Raw genomic sequence first — 21,466 nt, 5'->3', positions numbered from 1 at the left:
CCCCCAACAATTGAAGTTCCGCCTTAATACGGCCCGTCCCATCAGCACTAACAGATAACTGCAAGGTTCATGATCTCCTCTCCTCCTCCTCCTTCTTCGCTCTTTAAAAGAAGCAGGCAGCCAGAGGAACAAAGACGACAGCCAGAAACTTACAATCTTACCTTTCACCTACATCATCCATCGATCGATAAGTAGATCACTCACCCCCGATCCCGACTTCCCCAACTCCTTTCATATCCCGGGTCCGCCGTATCGATCGTCTCCACTGCATAAAGGGAAAGAGCTTGTCCCATAGATCAAATTCCCTTTTTGTTTCAATAATACCCCAGCTCTTCTTCTCCCACCCTTCGATCTCGTCAATCTTTTCCTCTCCTTACGCTTCCCGACCGCATCGACACCGCAACAGGAACTTCCGACTTCCCAACTCTTTCGATCCCGCCCTCGCTCGCGCCCGCCCTCTTTTCCGTGCTCGGCCTCGTTGCCCAGACGTCTTACACCCCAGATGCCGTCCCCACATCAGCTGGAATAGAGACCAGCAGCTTCCACGATCCCCAACCTCGAATCCCATATAACCCTCCCCCGCACTCTCCTTAGTTACCGTCATCATGACTTTCGGCTGTTGTCTGCCGATATTGGTGAGTGGAACGGACACCCTCCAACCGACATCACATCCCCCCCCCATTGCGCACGCAGCAGCAGACAGACTGACCATCTTCTTCAGCGCCGCCTTCGGCCTGCCAGCTTGGACGGCGATGACGAGAAGAGAGGCCCCAGACGCGCCCGCACCCTCTCGGTCCGTGGCAACTCGCACAATCCCTCCCCCGACAACCCTCTCCGCGCCCTCGTCATGGGTACCGCCGCCGTTGCCACGCCCAAGACCGAGTCGTGGCGCAAGCCTCCCATGCCCAAGGACTCGTCCACGGCCAGCTCCGCCTTCCAGGATGCCACCCGCTTCAGCAAGATGAGCGATGCCATGCACCGCGTCGTCGACCAGCTGTACGACCGCCTCCGTGGCGACGACGAGAAGCTGTCGAGGGACAAGTTCTCTGCCTTCCTACGCGACGTCCAGGGCGAGACCTTTGCGCCCCTGAACGAGGACACCTATGACCTCGGCACCTTCAAGTTCCACTGGGCCATGCTGTACAGCAACGCCGCCAGGTCGCCGTGCCAGAAGGACCTCTCCAAGCCCTTGACCAACTACTTCATCAACAGCAGCCACAACACCTACGCCGTCGGTAACCAGCTCGTCTCCAAGAGCTCCGCCGACATCTACAAGGACGTGCTGATGAGGGACTGCCGCTGCATCGAGATTGACGTCTTGAACTGCAACGCCGCCAGCACCGTGTCCACCGGCAACAGGCCTGGCCACAACCTTGGGAGTTCGCGCATCTCAGGCAGCTCTCTGCCTTATCTTGCCGACGCTGTCCACGACCGCATGCTGGGAGGGAGAGAGGATGCGAACAACAGCCCGTCCGTCGACTCCAACTCCACCGTCTGCGGCACCGGGGTCATGGGCGACGACGACGACGACGGCGGCGACGGCGACGATGACGACGATGACGACATCTCCCCCAAGGCCAGCGTAGTCTGCCTGGTCGACCCGAGAGGAGGAAGCACGGCGGACAGGCCCGACGTGTCAGGAGGCCAGCAGCAGCACACGCGGTCGCGGGCCAAGCCGCGCCTGCCCGAGGGCGAGCCCATCGTCACCCACCACTGGACCCTTACCGTGCCTTGCGGCTTCCGTGAAGTGTGCGCCGCCATCCGTGAGACGGCCTTTGTCACCAACGACCTGCCCGTCATCGTCAGCCTCGAAGTCCACACCAGCGATCAGCAGCAGGAGGTCATGGTCAGGATCATGAAGGAGGAGTGGGCCGGCCTGCTCGTCGACCGAGCTCTGGAGGGCTGCGACCCGCGCTTCCAGGTGCCCACGCTCGCCGACATGCGGCGCAAGATCCTGGTCAAGGTCAAGAAGGTGCCCAACAAGCTAGTGAACGTGCCGGGGCAGCACGTCATCGGCAGCCTCTCGGCGCTGGCCGTCGAGGACGAGTCGACGGACACGGACGACGAGCGCACGACGGCGACGACGGCAGCAGCGACACAGATGTTCCTGACGACCAACGGCACGTCAACGACGACGACGACGACGACGACGACGACGACGACGACCAGGTCGTCGACGGCCTACTCACAGCCGACCTTCCGGATGGCCCGGTTCCCCATCTGCCAGTCGCTGAGCGACCTGGCCGTGTACACGTTCAGCCAAAAGTTCAAAGGTTTCGACCGGCCCGAGGCCAAGAAGCCGACGCACATGTTCTCCATCAGCGAGGGAAAGATCCGCGACATCAACGAGAAGCACCACGCCGACCTGTTCCGGCACAACAAGTCGTACTTTATGCGCATCTTCCCCGCCGGCCGCCGCATGGACAGCTCCAACCCGGACCCGAGCCTCTGCTGGAGCAAGGGCGTCCAGATGGTGGCCATGAACTGGCAGTCCATGTGCGACAAGATGATGCTCAACGAGGCCATGTTCGCCGACGAGCAGGGCTGGGTCCTCAAACCGGCCGGCTACCTCGGCTCGGACAAGAACGCCGGCGACACCCAGGACGACGCGAACCCGGGCGTGAGGCTGGACCTCCGCATCATCGTCCTCGCAGCACAGCACCTCCCCGTCGGCAATCCCGACAGCGCAGAGCCCATCAGCCGCGCCGCCCGAGATGACCTGCATCCTCTTCTCAAAGCAGATCTCGTTATCGAAAAGACGGATGATGATTCCTTTTCTTCTTCATCATCATCTTTCAACAACAACAACAACAACAACAACATCCACGACTCCAAGTCTGAGGGAAACAGCAGCAGCATCAATGGCAACGGAAAAAAGCACACACTGATGGAGTCACACACCATTCGTCGAACAGCCGGACCGGCAAGATCCGACCATCCGGACTTTGCAGCCGCAGAACTAAAGTTTGGGCCGGTGAACAGGGTTGTCCCGCAGCTCAGCTTCCTCAGGATCAAGATTGAGGATGAAGGTCTCGTCAAGGGGAGACTCCTGGCGTGGACCTGCGTGAGACTGGACCGACTCAGAACGGGCTATCGGTTCTTTCAACTGCGTGATACGAGGGGTAACGTCATTGATGGAGGAAAGTTGCTTGTCAAGATTGAGATGTGATTTTTTTATTATATCTCTCATCCATCCCCCCCCTTTTTCTACCTTTTTTTTTTTTTTTTACCCTCTTGTCATTCATCTATTTATTGACTCTACCTTTTTGTTCTCTTTCTCTTATTTTTTTCACCCTTCTTCTTCTGATATTTCGTATGGCGGGCGAGCGTGATTTTATCTCATTTTTTAAAGTCTTCTTTCCAAATCTTCTCTTCTGTTGTCAAATGTTATTTCTACTGTTACTATTATCTCTGACTCTTTTTTATACCTACAAATCTCTTTTTTGTTTGCTCACGACTCGGACTTGGAACTGGACTTGGGACTTGGACTTGGGATACATTGGTACTATAGGATATGGTACGGGTAGATTGTAGACAGCATTCAACATTTATTCTCTTTTTTTTTTTAAAAAAAAATCTTCATTTTGCCCAAGTTTCACCGTTACACCTTCATATGAAAACGCACTTGTCCGTCATTAAAGTGCATCAGTATTATACGAATACATCACGTCAATGGACTTGGCTCGTCTTCGCATGATAGGGAAAGAATACACAGGCCATGGAAAGGTAGTTTGCAACAAGACTGCCTCGTGGTGATACAATATATCCGTGGCATGGCAGGAGCCGTGATGATAAGTCGTTACCCGTCGGTGAACCTGCAGCAGACGGGACGACGCATTCTCCATAGATGAAGGTTGGTAACAACAACAACAATCCATCCCGACCGGCGAAGAAAACAGGGCTTTATCGCGGCCGCGCCAATGCACGTAGAGTCTGACGACAAGGGAGCTTGCGTCCTACCGAAGGAGTTGGCATTATACCATTCGCGGGTCGTGCCCGTAAAGAGAGGATGTAAATCTCATACGTGTAGTGTCAAGGAGACTTGCAGCGGGCGGGACGTGGCATATCCCGGTGAGAGAGTTGGTCGTCGAGGAGTCGGCACGCGCACTGCCTGCCTCCCAGTCGGTAAGGGAACCTGCATCTCGTCAGGAGTTGACCGGAAGAGATATGCACACATCACTTGCAGGTCGGTAACCTCCATCTCTTCAAGAGAGAGAGAGAGAGAGAGAGAGAGAGAGAGATGGTCTTTTTGCCAAAAGGGAGTTGGGATCACAACGCGTGGGCTGCTCGCTGCATCCAGTCGCTTCCCGTCAAGGTATTACACACCCCGTATTACCTGCGGTCGACAAGGCAACCTGGAGAACATCATCTCAAGCACGCCAGAACCCGTCAGTCACCAGAGACCACCGCCATAGCCTCGCCTTGCGAGACAGCCGCCAGCCTCTCATGCAGCACAGAGCATCCGTCGATGCTGACCGGAATCATCACGGTGTGTAAACGGCGAGACGCAGCTGCAGACGCTAGGGGATTGACAAGGGCGCCAACAGGAGGGCCGTCCCGAACAGGTCTCGCCTCGATCATCGCCCAGAGTTGCAGGCAACTGAGTGGTGAGACACGAATCGGAGCATTTCGCCATCCGTACGTCTTGGTGGGTTGGAGACAAGACAGGAGAGGACGACGATTGAACCGAAGCAATGTGCGGGCAGCCCGTGCGCTCGCGAGGAAGCTCATTGCCGTATCTATCGTCTATCGCGTGCCATTGTCATGCCTCGGGGGATCTAGTAGAAAGAGAGAGCGAAGAAGACGACGCCGAAGCTGGCCGTTCTCGTGCGACTCGTGAGTTGCGACGGGCAATATATTACACTATGGTGTATTGCATCCTTTGATTGTTCTCTATGCAGGGCCTAGACTCGGCATTGGCGGAAGACAACCGTCTGATCTCAGGGGAAAGAGACAGAGAAGAAAAGCAAATAAGAGATCTTGCCGGTGCCCTCAGACTCACCACAGCTGAAGAAGCATTGACTCAGACGTCGGCAATCTAAGAAGGAAAACCCGGGAGCATCCCGGCTGAGCAAACACTATACCCGACACACATGGCCCGCGAGGCAAACAAGGGTTAGCAACCCGTCATGCTGACAGCTTCCCAATGAGAAGCAACGATATGTGGCAAACGAAGGCATGAGAAGACATGTTTGACACCAAAACCAGGCTGTCAGTCGTCGCTCCATCACATTGACGCTGGCCCGTGTCGCAATAACGGCCTTCAAGCGAGCCTACGAGCTTGCGAGGTGGCCCCCGTAAAGGAGGTCCGTGGAAAACGGGTCTCGCGCGCGCCCGGGGGGGGGTTGGTCGGAGAAATGAGGCGGACATGACAAAAAAAAAAAACGACTCGACCATTCCATCATACTCGAGCTGTGGTTGGTGAAAAGTGCTCAGGCGTCTTTGTCCATAGCTGGACACACCGGTCGCATCCCTGCTCGCCTGCTCACGAGGACCAAGCAGAGATAGCGAGGCTTGACGGTGTCGATATTAATACCACGGCTGTACCGAATATTAATGCAAACTTTTTGGAGCAGGGTGCTGCTCTGTTAAGATGATTGGGCCTTTTGTCAGGAATGTACTGTCTCTCGGCATGTCCGCACTTATTACGTGGTACTCGTGTACATATACGTGCACTTGTACGAGTTCCGCCGTACCTGTAGTCGTAGATGCTGTCTCGAAGTGACTGTCATATGCGTACGAGCGGTATTTCGTGCATCTACCCCTGCTGTGTTCCTGATATATTACTGGAATCATTATTATACATATAGAAACCTGCCTGGCCCACTGGTTGATGTGTTATTTGCAAGTAACTTTGTAATCAGAGTGGCGGAAAAAGCTGTGCGTGTGTGTGTGTGTTTTTCGCCAAAAATTTCTGCACCCCCTCCCATCTGACCCTGTTCGAGAAGTCGAGTGCTAATCACCGGCGTCTAAGGAATAATATGGAAACTCGATTGGGGGGGGATCGCGGGCCAAGGAAGAGACAGGCATCCTGTACCTACGGCCCATGACTTTGTCATCAGTCGTCATCAATCAATTATTACCTGTAATAGTCGTGTAGAGTAATCATTCTCGCAGGCATGTAATACAAGCACAAGTAATCCCCCCCCACCTTGTCCATCCGTCCAGCGACTGGACTATTGTGACAGGTGTACGTACTCATAGAAGGGAATACATAATAGTGGTTGGCCCTCCCCCCCCCCCCCCCCCCCCCCCCCCCCCCATGAACAAAATCGCTATGGCCCTGATTCTTTGTTGTTTCCTCCCTCCTCCCCCCGGCATCAGAGTCGCTAATTTCGCGTGGGCGTCTACTCCCGGATGTATGCGTGTGGAATGTATGCGTGTGTGCATGAATGCCCGTGCTTGTTGAAAAGGAGCAAACATGCGTCGTCTTTTTCCCTCGTATTTTTCTTTTTCTTTTCTTCTCTCCTCCGTTCGCGAACTGGTAATCATCATTGGTGGGCTTCGAGAGGCGGGGGGAGGGGGGAGAAGTTGTGTGGTATGATTATATTGGGTCCGCCTTTTGACAGATTATAATCATGGCCAGAGAGATTCAAGGTGCAGAGACGGACGAGTGGACAGGCGCAATGCCGATAACGATGGGGACCACACTGCCGGTGTCGATTATTAACTGGCACTGGCCCGGGGTTTTCAAACGAAAAGGTCACAAGAAGACAGAACCTTGACGTGGACCCTGTCTCTCCGTGGACGCTAGGGATGGAGGACGGGGGGAGAGGAAGTCAGTGGTGAGCTGATGGGCGGGTTCCATGAGGCTGACGGTGAGACCAATCAAAAGACTGGATCAGGAAAGATAGGTTCATCCCTGCGTACATGCCCTGTCAAAACTTCCATGAGTCCCACGCAAATAAAAGTAGCAGGAGCGACAAAAGGAAGGAAGGTGCGACGTAATACTGTATACACCGTGAGCAAGAAGGCGGAGATATGCACTGTGCCTTCTTCCATTTTCTATTCCCTTTCCCCTTCTAGTCTGACGTTGGCCTCACTCATGACTTTCTTTCATTTCCCCAGTCTTCTCGTTCTGCCAAAGACAGCGCTGCGTCACCTGCAGAGAGGTTGCCTCGAGGAAGCCCCCAGATTACTTTCAGCTTCTACGACTCGTCATATCCTGAAGAGACCCCTCTGCGTACGTCGTATTCAAGCTCACAGATCCAACACTCAGACAGAGGTTGTATGGATGCTATCAACTCAGCCTCCGGACAGATGCCGTCTGCTGCCCGAGTTGCAGTCACAGCCGCACCTGGGCGGTTATGTCCAGGACAGGTATGCACGAGGCCGGCCGTGGTTGTCATGTGGCCGTCGGGAACCGGCAGTCAAAAAGGGGTCTGTATACGATTTTTTGAGGCTGCCCACCAAGGACACGGATTGGTGTTGCCGTTTGTTGCTCTTGGGCAATACAATGTATTGGTACGTACCAGGGTCGCCATCGGACAGATGCGAGATTTCGTTTGCCAGTTTGCCGGGACGTCTACGGTGGGACATCGATTGTCGTCTCCCGAAACGGGGCCAGGTTTGCGCAGACAAAAAAAATAAATAAGATTTAGGTATCACGACAAAGCAGAGAGGACGCATGCCCTTCACCGACTTTTACGACGCTCGCTCGACTCTTCTCTTGAGCCTTCTTACGGGGTTCTCGTAGTAATACTTGATTACTCGTCTACACTACAACCTACGGAGCATGTCTAGCTTGGCTAAGGTGGTGGTTCTGGTGATGACCCATGTCAGGCCTCCCCAGAGTCTGGCTATGGCCCCTGATACGATGATTGGCGATAGGCCATAACACCACCCCTCCCCCCCCAGTTCCGGGGCCCTGGAGCTGGGAAGGTACGTACTCCCCCTCCCCCCTGTCCAGTTAATGCTGCACCTTGGCGTCCATCGTCAGCTACCCTAAGAAGGCGAGGACTAAACAATGATGTGGAATATCTGACGTATTACGCCAGATTCTATCTTTTGGCTTGCTCATGAGCGCATCGCTGCGACATCATGTGAGCCAATCACATATCACATATTCTGGGAAACGGTGCTCGTACAAGCAAAAAGAGGGCAGAGCGACGAGGCACAAAGGGACTGAACTGATCGGTGTTCAGCTGATACGGCGTGCACCTCCCTTTTTTCGTTTCTTCTCTTTCTTCGTTGCTTGGCCGCTGCTGAGGCTTCCCGCCCCGTGCATTGCGACCAAGTCGCACAGATGCCGTAGCAGTTACTCGCCACAACGACGAGATTGCGCGCGGCAATGCTATGTACTGATGCTTGATTGGGCTGCAAATTCAAGGGGCAAACAGCCCAAACCACCGTGTACGAGAGCTTCCTGCACACGAGCATCCGGTAAACGACTCTCCCACGGCTAAACTCGTACAACGCTCGTGCATGATGGTCTTTAACGCCGGTCCTGTTCCCGGCTGAGATTTTATTGGGCTGTCTGAGCACCTCGGTCCTCTCCTCTCGGCAGCCTGCGTTCCCATCGACGGTGCTCCACAAAAGTAACTTGGGTATCTTTCAAGGGCGACTTTCACCGGCAGATCGACGGCCTCTCAGCCATGGATCGATGATACGTGGAGCCATCGAACTGTACTCTGCAATACGCTATGCCTGGTGGTGTCGCTGGCAGGGTGTCCTCAAGAGGCCAGTGTGTGGTCGGCGGGAAGATCTCTACGACGTGCCCACGGAGAAGTCACGATGACGACAACCTCTGTTAGTCCCGCAACCCCGTAGGAAGGTGCGCAGTGTGTCCCGAATGGGCAACACTGGTATAGAGCCATCGGGTCTCTACCCGATCGAATAAACGTCTATCCTTGGCTACCCGCATCAGCCATGCTGCTAAGGATGGGGGCGGGAAGCTGGTGATACCGTGTACAAGGGTACGAATCAACGAGACAAGGGACAAGGGTGGCTACTGATCCCGGCTCTCGGGTACTAATGTTAGATTCAGCCCAGCTATTACGGAGCATCAGCCATCTCCCTCATCCCTGGGACGGAGAGTAACTGTGTCTCTTGTATGATGTGTGGTCCTAGAAATAAAGAAGTAAGTGCAGAGATTTACGTACCTCCCTGGCCCTCCCCCCCTGCTCCCCCCCCCCCCTTTGCCAGCTCCTCGATCCATATATTAAAGGTCGCCCACCACCCTGGGTTATGGGTTATAACTTATATCCAGCTCTAATCTAAAAGCGTCCCTCAGTCTCAGGAAGATCTCCAAGATCATCTCTCGTACTTAATACTCGTCTCTCGCTCTCTGTCTTGCCATCCTTCACCCTCCATCCTTCTTCTCATCGCTCAACGACCCTGACCACGCTCTTGCGTCTCTCGTCCCATCAAACGGATCTTTGCAACCTCTATCTCCCCACCAAGACCTCGAACCTGTCAAGGACACCGGCGCTAACAGCAACAATGGTCCTGTCTCGTCGCTCTCAAGGCTCCTGCCTCGTACCCAACTCTACGTTCGGGCCGGCAACCGTGCCTAGTCTTGTTGCTCCCTTTGGAGATATTGTCCGGACTCCCAAGGTATGGTTGTCGTCCCCACCCCCTCCTCCTCCATTCTCATTGAAAAGAGAGATACCTTTTTTTAGTGGAAAGAAGCTCTAACCTTTACCAGTCCCCCGGGACGCGATGCCCGACCTGTGCTCTTGACGGCAAGGAAGTGTGGGTGATTCCTGGCCGGTGTTGCGGATACTGCGGGACCCCTTGTGACGAGGATGGTCATGAGCACGAGCACGAGCACGACGACTAAAGGTGTAAAAGCCATACATAAGTGGGACCTATCTGGTTGATTTAGACATGGCTGCTCTCCGAGAGAAACGGGGAGGGCGATCGGGAGGAATGACTCTGCCACTCCATCTATCCCTTCGTCCCCCGTATTGTCGCATCTCGCTGTCAGCTCTCTATTTGCGCAATGTCCCTCCCGGAAGGAGGGATGGGGTACTCTTTGTACGGGAGCCGGGGAGTTTTTCTCTTTTTTCTCTCTTTTTTTTCTCTTGTCCTTTTCTCTTTTGTCTTTCTCGTTTACCCCCTTTCATGTTTGTTCCTTTGTGTGAAGTATGTTGCTTTTTTTTTTTTTTCCCCCCCCCCCCCCCTGGGTTTGGTATTTATGTGCTTGCCAGGTCAGGGGTCTCTCTCTCTCCTCTGTGGTGAACAATTGGTGTTTGGGTTTGGCTACAAAGGGTCCATTATCCGGTCTGTTGGTTGCGTGTTTTTTTCTCTTTTTTTTTTTYTTTTTTTTTTTTTTTTTTTTTTTTTTTTAAAAAAAAAAARKGGGGGGGGGRRARRAAAGGGGGGGGGGGGGGGGGGGGGATGGGTGTGTGGGAATTGAAAGAAGGAAGCCAAATTGGGGAGCACAGGTCAGGTGTAAAGAGAAAAAAAAGGAGCACGGTCGGAGTACGGGTCAGTTTAGGACAGAGCCTTACAGCTCGTCTGACTGTTATCAATACCAAGAAGTTATCTAGAGAGAGAAGTTTCCAGTGCAGGCCATATGTGACGCTGTCTCTTTTCAGAAGGGGCGAAGAGACAGGAGAGCAGGTGTCGTTACCCACATGGCTTCTCTGTCAGGGAATCTGATAAATGAGTCGACATCCAATCAGAGGGTTCCAATGGGATGGACTTGTAGATTCATGGAGGGAGCATGATGCTCACAGGTAGACTGGTTTAACTACTGTTATTGGTCAGAGTATTATTTTGCGGTAGTAGTAAAGAATCCATCTTCTTTTTATATAGAGCATGTGCATGCTTGTACTCACCTGTACAAGTACTACATGCTCAGGTATGAGGATGGATGAATGAGAAAGAATTACACTCATGACGCACACTTTCCACCTGTAACAGTCATTGACATGTGTGTGGAATTGCTAAGTGGTATGTATCAAGTGGTAAGTTTGCTATGAGGGGGAGAGATGGAGAGGCATTATGATGTGTCATGTCTCTGATGTCGTCTATCTGTGTGATATTATTATTCCTAGTCTCTTTACTCGTACAGATGATACAACATCTTTGTAACTCGGTAATGCTATCATTATAGCACGGTGCATGTACGTACGAGTATATACCTTTATTATTAGTGTGCTGCTCCTTCTTGATTACTCTGTGTGTGTATTATGTGCGTATTTGAAGAGGGAGAAAAAAACCAATGTTTGCTATATTAACCAGTAGACTGGGTATTATTAGTCCTGCTTATTAGGTTATATGTGTGTGATCTACCACGCATCATATGATGATTACTTGATTGCCTGCAGTTTGCAACCTTTTTTTTCTCTCTTTCTTTTCTCCCACCCCCCCTTTTTTTTTCTTCCTTCTTTTTCGGTTTTCGGGGGGTTTGTTTTCTTTTTTTTCTTCTCCTCCCATCGGACATCTTCCCTCACCTTCCCTCCCTTTTCTCGATCAGAAACAAGTTTTAGAGAAGAGAGAGAGAGAGAGAGAGAGAGAGAAAAGAGTACGGCAAAACAAGACAACGGACAACGGACGGCAATCCGTAATCGTGGACAAGGTACAGATGCCCCGGTGCGAATCATGTAGATCGAAGCGCGAGGAAAGAAGGAAAGCAGGGAAAAAAAAGTGATGTGATATATGACTGTCTCTTACTTCTTTTTTTTTTTTTCTCTCGCTCTCGAGTAAAAAAAGTACGGAGTAATATGACTGTACGATCTGTTGAGCTAACGAGGGACCTGCGGCATCGGCTATGCATATTGCAACAAGCTGGCTGTCTCATACAGCTATGCGTCTACCCCCCCTCCCCTCCCCCCCCCTCTCTCTCTCACTCTCTCACTCATTCCCTCACTCCCTCTCCCTCACTCTCTCACTCTCTCACTCACTCCCTCACTCCCTCACTCCCTCACTCCCTCTCCCCCCTCTCTCTTTATCTTCTACACACACACACACACACATACACACACATACAAATACACACACCACTTTGTACTGTCAGACAGATGGGGACAGATGGATAAGCAGAGAACAAGACAAGTAAGAGCAAGCCGATAGGTCCTCGACTGCAAAGTGAGAACAGGTACGCATACCGGTAGAGCGTTGTGAGAGGACAGGTATAATGGATTACTCGTGGCAACATCGTCTAGTTCACGACGGCCTCTGTCATCCTGATCTCTGTCTAGGATAGACGAGTGGTTTGACCGGAGATGGTGTATTCTTTACTCACTAGTAATACCAGCAAGACCAACCTGTATCCATCGCTGAAATCCTCTCTGTTCTACTTGTTCTTCTCGTTTCATTTGAGACAGATATACACAGATCCTGTCATCCTCGGGGTTTTCAAAATCCCACAGGCGACATGACTGTTCCTTTCTGAGGTGTTCCCTTTTAGGTGTTCCTTGCATGGAGGCTTCTTCTTTTTCCTTTTTTTCAGTCTCTTATTTCTGACACACACACCCACTCTCTCTCTCTCTCCCTCCCTCCCTCTCTCTCTCTCTTCATTTGTTTTTCTTATAAACCATATATGTAGACGTATATAGATATATGCGACTTTGCATAGAGATCTGTATTATCAAGCATCATAGGAATGTATTTCTTTTTGATTGCTGAAACGGAAGGGGGGCGAGGAGAGTTCCCTCCCGGCACACTTCAGGAGCTGAAGTGAGATGAGCGTCAGCCATGACCATGCACGCACCCCAAACACTTCAATGACATGACGCACATGGCTTGTTCCTTTCATTATTACTACGAACCCGACGTGTCAGCGATAAACGCATTTGCATGATTATGGTAAGAGCTATGAGGGCTCATAACTGCAGATTACATACTACAAAGCACTCACTTGAACGCTCACTAAACGCAGTAGAGAGGCCTCACGAGTATGAGTGACATCACCGAGCGGCAAACCGCAGGCTTACCCCGCCGATTCAACCGCCCAATATCTGAAAGCTTTCCCCGCCTCGGGGAGACGATGAAATCATGCACCATCGAACTGATTCCCATCTATTCATCAGCTCTGCATCTCTCTTTCCCCTCACAGACACCATCACCACTCCCTTTTTCTCCAACTTCGCGCTCATGCACTTCTTCTCGCAGACTCACGCATCGTAAGCCTTCCCCTTTACACAATCTTGCCCGGTGTCCAGTGCCCACTGTACAAAACAGACAACATGTCTACCATGCCTGCCTCGCACGGCCACAGCGAAGCCTGCTGCAATGTGCCACCCGTCGTGACGAAGGGATATAAGAACAAGGGAACATATGAGGAGATTGGAGGATACAGGTCTTGTGGGTGTTTCTTCTTCTTCTTCTTTTATTCTTCTACCCGCTCTCCCTTTTCCTTCGTACTTCGTCTCAACCCTTCGATCCAACCACTCCAATCCATGATATAGAACTGACAGGATATAAGACGTAACTGGCCCTGCCGATGCCACGAAAGCAATCGTCGTCACCTACGACATCTTTGGCTACTTTGAGCAGACACTCCAGGGCGCCGATATCCTAGCCTACAGCGACGACAAGCAAAAGTACAAGGTCTACATGCCCGACTGGTTCCACGGCAAACCTTTTCCCATCTCGAGGTGTGTCTCATCCTCAGCTTTCCTTTTACTTCTTCTTCCCCCTTCGGGATGAATGTATACGTGTCTGTGCCTGTATATAGCTGACCCTCTGGCTAGCTTCCCCCCCGATAACGAGGAGAAGCAAAAGGCTCTCGGCAAATTCTTTGAGACGTACCCACCTCCCAAGGTCGCCGGCCAGATCCCCCCGTATGTTGATGCCATCAAGGCCAAGGACTCTTCCATCACTAGCTTTGGTATTGTCGGTGTATGCCTCTCTCCATCCTTCTCTTCTCATCCCTCCCCCCTTCCCCCTCTTGTGCGTGTATCTGATAATCCTACAGTACTGTTGGGGCGGAAAAGTCATCTCCCTAGTCGTCAAGGCCGACTCGAACCCCTTCTCCATCGCCGCAGCCGCCCACCCCGCCATGGTCGACCCCGCCGACGCAGAGGGCATCAAGGTCCCCTTCGCCCTGCTCGCCTCCAAGGACGAGCCGATCGAGGACGTCGACAAGTTCGAGGCCGCCCTCAAGGTGCCCAAGCACGTCGAGACCTTTCCCGACCAGATCCACGGCTGGATGGCTGCCCGGTCCAACCTGGAGGATCCGAGGGTCAAGGCCGAGTACGAGCGTGGATACAAGGTCCTCGTCGAATTTTTCGGCAACCACTTTTGATTTAGGTGTATTATAATATAGCAGGGGAAGATTGGAGAAATAAAACAACAACAACAGCAGCAGCAACGACAACAATGAAAGAAAAGTGTAGGAGAAGAAAAAATACCCTCGACATGTTTCGTCTCTCTATAGACAGAAGATCACCACCCCTTTGATCTCTCAGCAAAAGCAATCACATCCCTCACATCGACCACATCATACTCCCCTATATGCAGGTCCCCCCCCCTCACAGCCGTACAGATCATATACTCGTCCATATAATCGACGAGCCGCACATGGACATCAACCACGCGACCTCCCCTGAACCAAATCTCCAGATTCCTCCCTCTACCTCCATCCCCACCCTCCTCCCCCTCCTGCTCTTCAGGCGGACAGAACCACCGCATCTCCAGCTCCGGCAGCCACGGGGCCAGAAGCGCCTCTCCGGTCATCTTGACATAGGCCTCCCTGAGACACCAGAGGGCGTAGAAGTAGCGTAGCAGCCTGTCCTCGTCCCCAGCCATGCTGTGCAGAACAGCCACCTCATCCGGACAGAGCACGTCGGCGTGCATGTCTACAAAGGCAGACCAGCCCTGCGAACGTATGAGCTCGCGATCCCGTAGACGTCGCTCGGACGGGCAGACGATGTCGACACCTAAATCTGCCTTCTTCTCCTTCTCCTCGTCCCCATTCTGCTGCTGCTTTACTGGTGACGCCGACGCCGACGCGACGAGTACAACCAGACCAGCCTGGTGGGATACATTGAAGCTGACTGGCTCACTGCCGTCCCCAGCGCGGTAGATGGGCTTCGTGTCGTGACCCCGCGTGAGGGCTACCTCGTCCCAAGATACGTCGGCCAGGAGGCATACCGCGTACCTCTTCAGCAGATGAGATCCCAGTGCCATCTTGGCGTCCTGCACGTGGAAGAACCGGAGCACTTTGGTGCGTTCAGCCTCGGGGATAAGACGAAGGGCATCTCGGGCCTTTTTTTTTTTTTCCGGGGGGGAGGGTTAAGGATAAGTTTGTCAGCCAGGAAGGGCTTTTGGGCTCTATCAGGTAAGATGTATTTGGGGGGGGGGGTAAAGAAAAATGAGAAAAGCCTCCCTCCCCCCGCTCGAAGGTCTGGTCTAGTCTAGGACGAACTCACTTGATCTGTCAGGTCAGACGTGCGTTTTGCTTGTGGCCATAGTGGTCGGGTATCTAGGACCCATTGTGTCAGGGTCATTGTAGATATTGTAGATGGATCATCGCAGGGCTGAAGCGCTGTCCTCGAACGTTCCCCGAGAGTAGACTGCGTGTATGGTACCAAGGAGGCTGCGATTGTAATCAAGGCAAAGTTGAAGTGGGATAGATTTATGTGAGAGGACCTGGTGGAGCGGAACAGCGGAACGGGCAAAAAAATAAATAAAATGAAAATGAAAACCACATCATGGCTCAGGTATGATCATGCTGCTCATGCTGACCGGTCGAGTGCGAAATCCCCGAGGTGGGGGCGGGGCAGCAGCCGACCAAGAAGTCGTGGGCGACTCTGACTGTGGACGGCCACGCGGCACGGCACGGGGTAGGGATGTGTCAACGTTGGCGTTCAGAAAAAAAAATTATGATTCATCTCTCTATCGAATATCCATCCTTAGTGCTATCTTGTTTCCTCCTCCTCTCTGTTATCTTCCTCCCTAGGGTGAACAGCACTGCTTAGGTCTCTGCCGGGGCTTCCTCCAAGGACAGATAAAACACCTTGTGTCCACCACCGGCCTTTCTCTCCTTCTTCTTCTTCTTCTTCTCGTCATCCTCATTCTTCTTCTCCTTCTTCTTCATATCATCATCTTCACCATCGTCATCCTTGTTTGGCCTTCCATCTTTGGACTTATCCTCGTCATTTGTCGTGTCGAGAACACCATTCCTTGATCTTCCGAGCCTCTTTATGGGGTTCCCATCGGCGTCAACCTCGACGACAACATCCTTCTTATCAATGCTCCCGTCCTCGGTGTAGCTCCACACCTGCTTCATCTCGCCGCGCACAAGAGCGGTGAGGTACACGGATCCCAGGACACCGGGGACCAGGTACAGCAGTGCGGGCTGACCCCTCCGAAACACGAGCAGCATGCACAGAGTCACCGCCATGCCGAGCGTGTACCCCGCCAGCGTGGCGTGGAAGTACGTCTTGGGGAAGCGGGCGGCCTCGAGCTCAACGGGGAGCTGCTGCTGCTGCTGCCGCCCGAATATGAACATGGACCTGGACCAGAGACGATCGCCCCATGTTCCCTGAACGTTTACATAGGGCGCCTTCACCTCGCGGTGCTTGGTCTCGGCGCGCGTCCGAACGGCACCCGTGACGGCGTCCCTTTCCACTATGGTCAGCTCCGTGGCCTCGTACCTGACCTTACGCTGGTAGTGCAGCCAGAGGTCTAGTCTGAGGGCCCAGGCCATGACGATGCCTGGCAGGACAATGTCGCCTAGGCCGAGTATGCTCCTGCGCCCGGCTGCCTCGAAAGTCAACTTTATGGGGACTTCGAGCGTGGTGGCCACTGTGACCATGTAGGGGCTGTGTTTGTTCTTGTCAGCATTGTGTTCTTCTTTTCTTCTTCTTTCCTCTTCATATAGATCGCAAGATGGATGGTGGGAACAAGTAGAGAAAGAAGGAAAGGAGGGAAGGCTCACGTGTAAAAGACCATGATGATGTCGTAGAAGAACAGTCCACACAGGACCAGCGACCCAATGAGCAGATCAGTAGGAGAAAGGATGAGAAATGTGCCGTAACACATGGCGTACCCCATCATGTTTGACAGAAAGGGTGACACGGTAGACGAGTAGACGAGGGCGGTAGCTGGGGCAGCCACCAGGGCGATCATGTGGGAGAAGTTTATGCGCGTCTTCTCCTTCGCCACGCCGTGGATGTAGGCCTTGAAGATCCACGAGCGGGTGAGCACGTCCCTCAGTTCCCAGGCGGCCTTGCGAGCGCTCGACGACCGAGCCAGCACCGACAGAGGTCCGGGAAACGGGTTGTCTTCGGACGCAGGGGCGGACGACGCACCGCGACCATGGCCATCGCCGCCGTTGCCACCCCCCCTCTCCTGCTGCTGGCCGACTCGGTTCCCCACGGCATCGCAGGCGACGACGGTCCGTGTATTCTGGCGTGCGGCGCGCAGTACACCGTCCCTGCCCCTCCAGTACCGCGGGAACACGACGGACACGGCAAGCGAGATGCCGTGCGAGTACAGGGTCAGCATGCTGAAGGTAGACATGGTGGACATGTACCATCGCAGGACGGTGTTGATGATCTCCGGGTCCTTGAGCCACTGGATCAGGTAGTACAGCCCCATAAGGACGATGCCGGCCAGGACGGGGAACATGATGGCGTCGCCCAGCTCCATCCCCTGGGTGAGGGGTTTATCGTCGTCGTCGTCATCATCATCTTCGCTCTCGTCCCCCGTCCTTGTCTTCCTCGTCTTACCCTGGCGCGTCGCGGGCGCGGCGGACGGCGGACGGCGCAGCGAGGCGTGGGCGCCGACGTAGATGATTGCTAGGGCGCTGAAGACGAGCTTAAACTCGAGCTTGAGGAAGTCCAGATCCCGAAGGGCCTGCAAGGGAGACCAGGGTGCCGAGTCAACCTGTTGGGAGTCGAGGCTTGTGTTTTCCGACATTTTGTGCCTCCCCGATTGATGATGTACGTTTGGTGAGTGGTAGATCAATTGATGGAGGTACTAATACTAGTAATAGTGTGTCCAGATCTGACGTGGGGCTCCCCAAAACCTCCAACCTCCATCCTCAACTGTTTGCTCTCCAAAACAAACAACACTCCCCCATACCCCTACCCCCCCCCCCCCCCCCCCCCCCCCCAAAAAAAAAAAAAAAAAAAAGAAAAAAAGAAGAAGAAAATGGCAACAGATGTCCTCCTCCAAACCACAGTGGTAGTCTCTCTCCTTCTTCCTCTGACCACTTCAATTCCCCGACCTCTTTCTAACCTCTGACAATGACAGGGTCCCATAACACTGGAATTATACCCCTCCCACGCCCCCAAGACAGTCAACAACTTCGTCACCCTCGTTCGGCGTGGCTACTACGACTCGACCATCTTTCACCGCATAATCCCGGACTTCATGGCCCAGGGCGGCGACCCGACTGGTACCGGACGGGGAGGCACGTCCATCTACGGCGACAGCTTCGAGGACGAGCTCGACCCCACCCTGCGGCACACGGGCGCCGGCGTCGTCAGCATGGCCAACTCCGGCCCCAACACCAACGGGAGCCAGTTCTTCATCACGCTGGCCCCCACGCCCTGGCTGGACGGGAAGCACACCATCTTCGGGAGGGTGAAGTCGGGCATGCAGTCTGTCAAGAGGATGGGCCTGGTCAAGACCGGGGCGGAGGACAGGCCCGTCGAGGATGTCAAGATTCTTCATGCCAAGGTTGTTGTCGAGGGGGATGATGATGTTTGATCTCAACTCTCTTTCCCTCCTCCTCCCCCCTCACACCCCCCCTCATGCCCCTCTTGTCTTTACTTCCCCTACGATCTTGTCGATACGATCTTGTCGACAGAAAAACAAATGTTATCACGACAAGACACCAATACAATATACCCGGCGTTATGGCACAATGTATAAATCTTGAAGGAAAGAGAAGAAAAAAAGAAAACACATGCTAGACGAATATATGGAAAAAAAAATTGTCAATTCACCACTAAATTGCCCATTGGTATTCTTTCCTAGCCCTCATATTCTTCATCCATGCTCGGGGGATCAATCTCTCTGTGTAGAGGCCCCACCTCCCCAAAAAAAAGTCTCCAATGTATATAAAAAAAGAAGCAATCCTATGACAACAAACAAAAAAAAAGTCATAGCCCAACTTGGGAGCCGCGCCTCTCCAGATGCATGCAAAAATTGTTTAAGAAAAAAAATAGTCGAATAATTACAAAAGAAGAAGAAGAAGAAGAAGAAAGTAAACATTGACTGTTTGCTCCGCTTCTTCTCTCGTGCATTCCTGAAAGAAGAAGATATAGCCAACAATCGGGTACACTCAGTCCTCCCCCCCAACCGCTTTACTGACGGGGAGAAGACAGAGTACCTGAAGACTCAGACTCGCCATCCGCATCACGCCCATTCTTCAGCGGGGAGGAATTGTGTGCAGGGGGTTTGGCAATCTTGGACTTCTTGAGGGGACTCCCGTTGCCCGTCTTGGACTTTGCGGGGTGGGTCGCAACCTCGACGGAATCGCTGTCGGCCGATCCTGCGCGCCCAAACTTCTTCTCCTGGGAGAGACCCGAGGCGGCAGCCTTGGCCAGCTCCTTCTTGGTCTTGAGTATGACCTTCTTGGCGTTGATGGACCCAGGTGGGGTCGAGGTGCCCGACGCGGATGCCGACGCCGACGACTTCATCTTCTTCTTCTTAGGGGGTCCTGTGCCGTCAGCACCATGGCCGCCGCCGCCGCCGTTGTTATTGCTGTTATTGTGGTTGCTGTTGTTGTTGTTGTTGCTGTTGTTGCTGTTGTTCTCGTCGTCCAGGTCCTCGCTCATCTCGCGTTTCCTGGGACTAGCTGCGCGCGAACCGGGAGCAGGCGTGTTCTTCTGTGAGGAGGTGGGGGGGGGAGTAGAGCTGTTGATGTTGCCGTTGCCGTTGTTGAATTTCTGGGAGGCAGCACGGCTGGCGTTGCGGCCGCTGTTACCGATGCACGAGCCCATGTGGTTGTTGAGGCGGGTGACGAGGATGCACCGCTTGCACTTGCTGCACGTGGCCGAGGGGAACGAGAGCACGTTAGGTGGCCGCTGCTCACCTCCCGCGCCGGCCTCGTCCTTCTTCTCCATGTCCTTCTTCTTCTTGCCGCGACCGGGTCCCGGACCGACCCAGCTCTGGCCGTAGACGTCGCAGCCTGCCTTCTCGATGTAGGGGTGCCTCTTGCAGTAGAGGACGGTGGGGTCGGGCTTCTTGGCGCCCTTGCCGTCGGTCGGGTGCAGCAGCCGAGGGAGGTGGCACTTGGGGCACAGGATCTCCTTGGTCGTCTTGAGCGGGTTGCCTTTGAGGTAGACCTTGCCGTCGTGGTATATGGCTGCGTCGGTCTCGATGCGCACGTCGGGTTTGATTTCGGGCGCCGACGGGTCCGACGCGTCGGCCGCCACCTTCTCGGCCTGGATGGCCGCCGTCGTCGCCTTGGCCAGCTTCTCTTCGCGGTGCGTCTCGAGGACTAGGTCTGAGATGATGTTGTATAGCAGATCATCTAGGACGGAGTGCGCCTGTTTCTTGTAAAGACGCAAGGACGAGACGCTCATTGATTAGTATTGCAGGGAGAAAGGAGGAGAGAGAAATGTTGGAGTTGAGACTGGGCCCAGGAGATGCCCTACCAGCTTATCCATGCTCCCGTCACCGTCACTGGCGCGAATGACGCCAGCTCTCCCCGTCGTCGAATCCATATTCGTCGTCGTCTCTGGCGGCCAAGAGGTGCGTTGCGGCGAACGGATGTGGGTCGGGGATCGTGGCCCGTTGTCGGCCCAGGGAGACTTGCAGCCTTTTCGCCTCGTTCTTCGATGAGGAGTGTTCCTTCCAATTCTATTTCTTTCCTTCTCTCTCGTCTTTGATGTTGATAGAGTGGCGGTTGTTGTGACGGGGACCCAGTGTCTTGCGAATGCAGTCTGCCGCGTGGGATGTGCTGACCAAGCCAAGCTTAAACTGATGCTTTGGGGGAGGAGAGATGTATGAAGTAAGAATGGTAGTGTGAGAACAGTGGTTGGTGGTGCGGATGTGTGACAACTTTGGACCGACAGCTGAGGTTTGTTGGTCGCTCAAACAGTCGAAATATGTCTCTCCCCCTGGAATTCGGTAGCAATCTTTGTTTCTGTCAATGTCATGGAAGGAATATTCAACAGAAGAGAAGAGAAGACGAAGAAGAAGAGAATACAGACAATCTTGTATGTAGGGGCAAAAAAAGGTAATGAATAAAATAAGAAGAAAAGGAAAAAAGGGAAAAGAAAAAGAAAGGAAAAACGACCGCTCGGCGGCCGGGATTCGGGCAAGAACGGATCGAGGTCCACGGGCACCCAGGTGAGGGCGTTATAGTGGTCACAGTGGTGTATTTTAGTGGATTGGGCGCCGTAGTTTCAGCACATGCGACCACTGTAGCACTCAGTCGATGTGAATTGAACGCATGCTATCGACCAACGACAGCATACCTGTAAAGTTGAAAGCTTCGGCCGGATCACTAATTTTCTCCCTTTTAGGCCACTTCCCCCTAATCCCCCCTGTAAATCCCGGATGCAGGGGAGCCTTGGCTGCGTAATCGTCCAGTCTATCAGTCTATCAGCCT

General features: G+C 53.4%; 7 protein-coding genes across 7 annotated transcripts; 4 read left to right on the top strand and 3 right to left on the bottom strand.

The window, feature by feature from the left end:
- Positions 1–605: 605 nt before the first annotated feature.
- On the top strand, positions 606–3,169 carry GMORB2_5440 (phosphatidylinositol phospholipase C, delta; the record flags this gene model as incomplete). Its single annotated transcript, XM_035467414.1, has 2 exons — positions 606–635; positions 722–3,169. 2 exons carry the CDS (start codon positions 606–608, stop codon positions 3,167–3,169), a joined length of 2,478 nt encoding a protein of 825 aa, XP_035323426.1.
- Positions 3,170–9,441: 6,272 nt separating this feature from the next.
- GMORB2_5439 (uncharacterized protein) lies at positions 9,442–9,781 on the top strand (the record flags this gene model as incomplete). Its single annotated transcript, XM_035467413.1, has 2 exons — positions 9,442–9,555; positions 9,647–9,781. 2 exons carry the CDS (start codon positions 9,442–9,444, stop codon positions 9,779–9,781), a joined length of 249 nt encoding a protein of 82 aa, XP_035323425.1.
- A 3,355-nt stretch (positions 9,782–13,136) lies between these two features.
- On the top strand, positions 13,137–14,197 carry GMORB2_5438 (Dienelactone hydrolase; the record flags this gene model as incomplete). The annotated part of the gene is made up of 4 exons (XM_035467412.1): positions 13,137–13,254; positions 13,376–13,547; positions 13,644–13,791; positions 13,868–14,197. 4 exons carry the CDS (start codon positions 13,137–13,139, stop codon positions 14,195–14,197), a joined length of 768 nt encoding a protein of 255 aa, XP_035323424.1.
- Positions 14,198–14,337: 140 nt separating this feature from the next.
- GMORB2_5437 (4'-phosphopantetheinyl transferase) lies at positions 14,338–15,081 on the bottom strand (the record flags this gene model as incomplete). The annotated part of the gene is made up of 1 exon (XM_035467411.1): positions 14,338–15,081. The coding sequence occupies one exon, from the start codon at positions 15,079–15,081 to the stop codon at positions 14,338–14,340; it is 744 nt and encodes a 247-aa protein (XP_035323423.1).
- Positions 15,082–15,868: 787 nt separating this feature from the next.
- On the bottom strand, positions 15,869–17,817 carry GMORB2_5436 (uncharacterized protein; the record flags this gene model as incomplete). Its single annotated transcript, XM_035467410.1, has 2 exons — positions 15,869–16,718; positions 16,835–17,817. The coding sequence occupies 2 exons, from the start codon at positions 17,815–17,817 to the stop codon at positions 15,869–15,871; spliced, it is 1,833 nt and encodes a 610-aa protein (XP_035323422.1).
- Positions 17,818–18,273: 456 nt separating this feature from the next.
- On the top strand, positions 18,274–18,612 carry GMORB2_5435 (peptidyl-prolyl cis-trans isomerase-like 1; the record flags this gene model as incomplete). The annotated part of the gene is made up of 1 exon (XM_035467409.1): positions 18,274–18,612. The coding sequence occupies one exon, from the start codon at positions 18,274–18,276 to the stop codon at positions 18,610–18,612; it is 339 nt and encodes a 112-aa protein (XP_035323421.1).
- Positions 18,613–19,211: 599 nt separating this feature from the next.
- Positions 19,212–20,576, bottom strand: GMORB2_5434 (Transcriptional activator (PtaC); the record flags this gene model as incomplete). Its single annotated transcript, XM_035467408.1, has 2 exons — positions 19,212–20,399; positions 20,508–20,576. The coding sequence occupies 2 exons, from the start codon at positions 20,574–20,576 to the stop codon at positions 19,212–19,214; spliced, it is 1,257 nt and encodes a 418-aa protein (XP_035323420.1).
- Positions 20,577–21,466: the final 890 nt, after the last annotated feature.

Source organism: Geosmithia morbida (genome assembly GCF_012550715.1).
Source record: "Geosmithia morbida isolate 1262 chromosome Unknown scaffold_3, whole genome shotgun sequence".
NCBI classification, from domain to species: domain Eukaryota; kingdom Fungi; phylum Ascomycota; class Sordariomycetes; order Hypocreales; family Bionectriaceae; genus Geosmithia; species Geosmithia morbida.
This window is presented reverse-complemented; position numbering and strand designations above follow the sequence as displayed.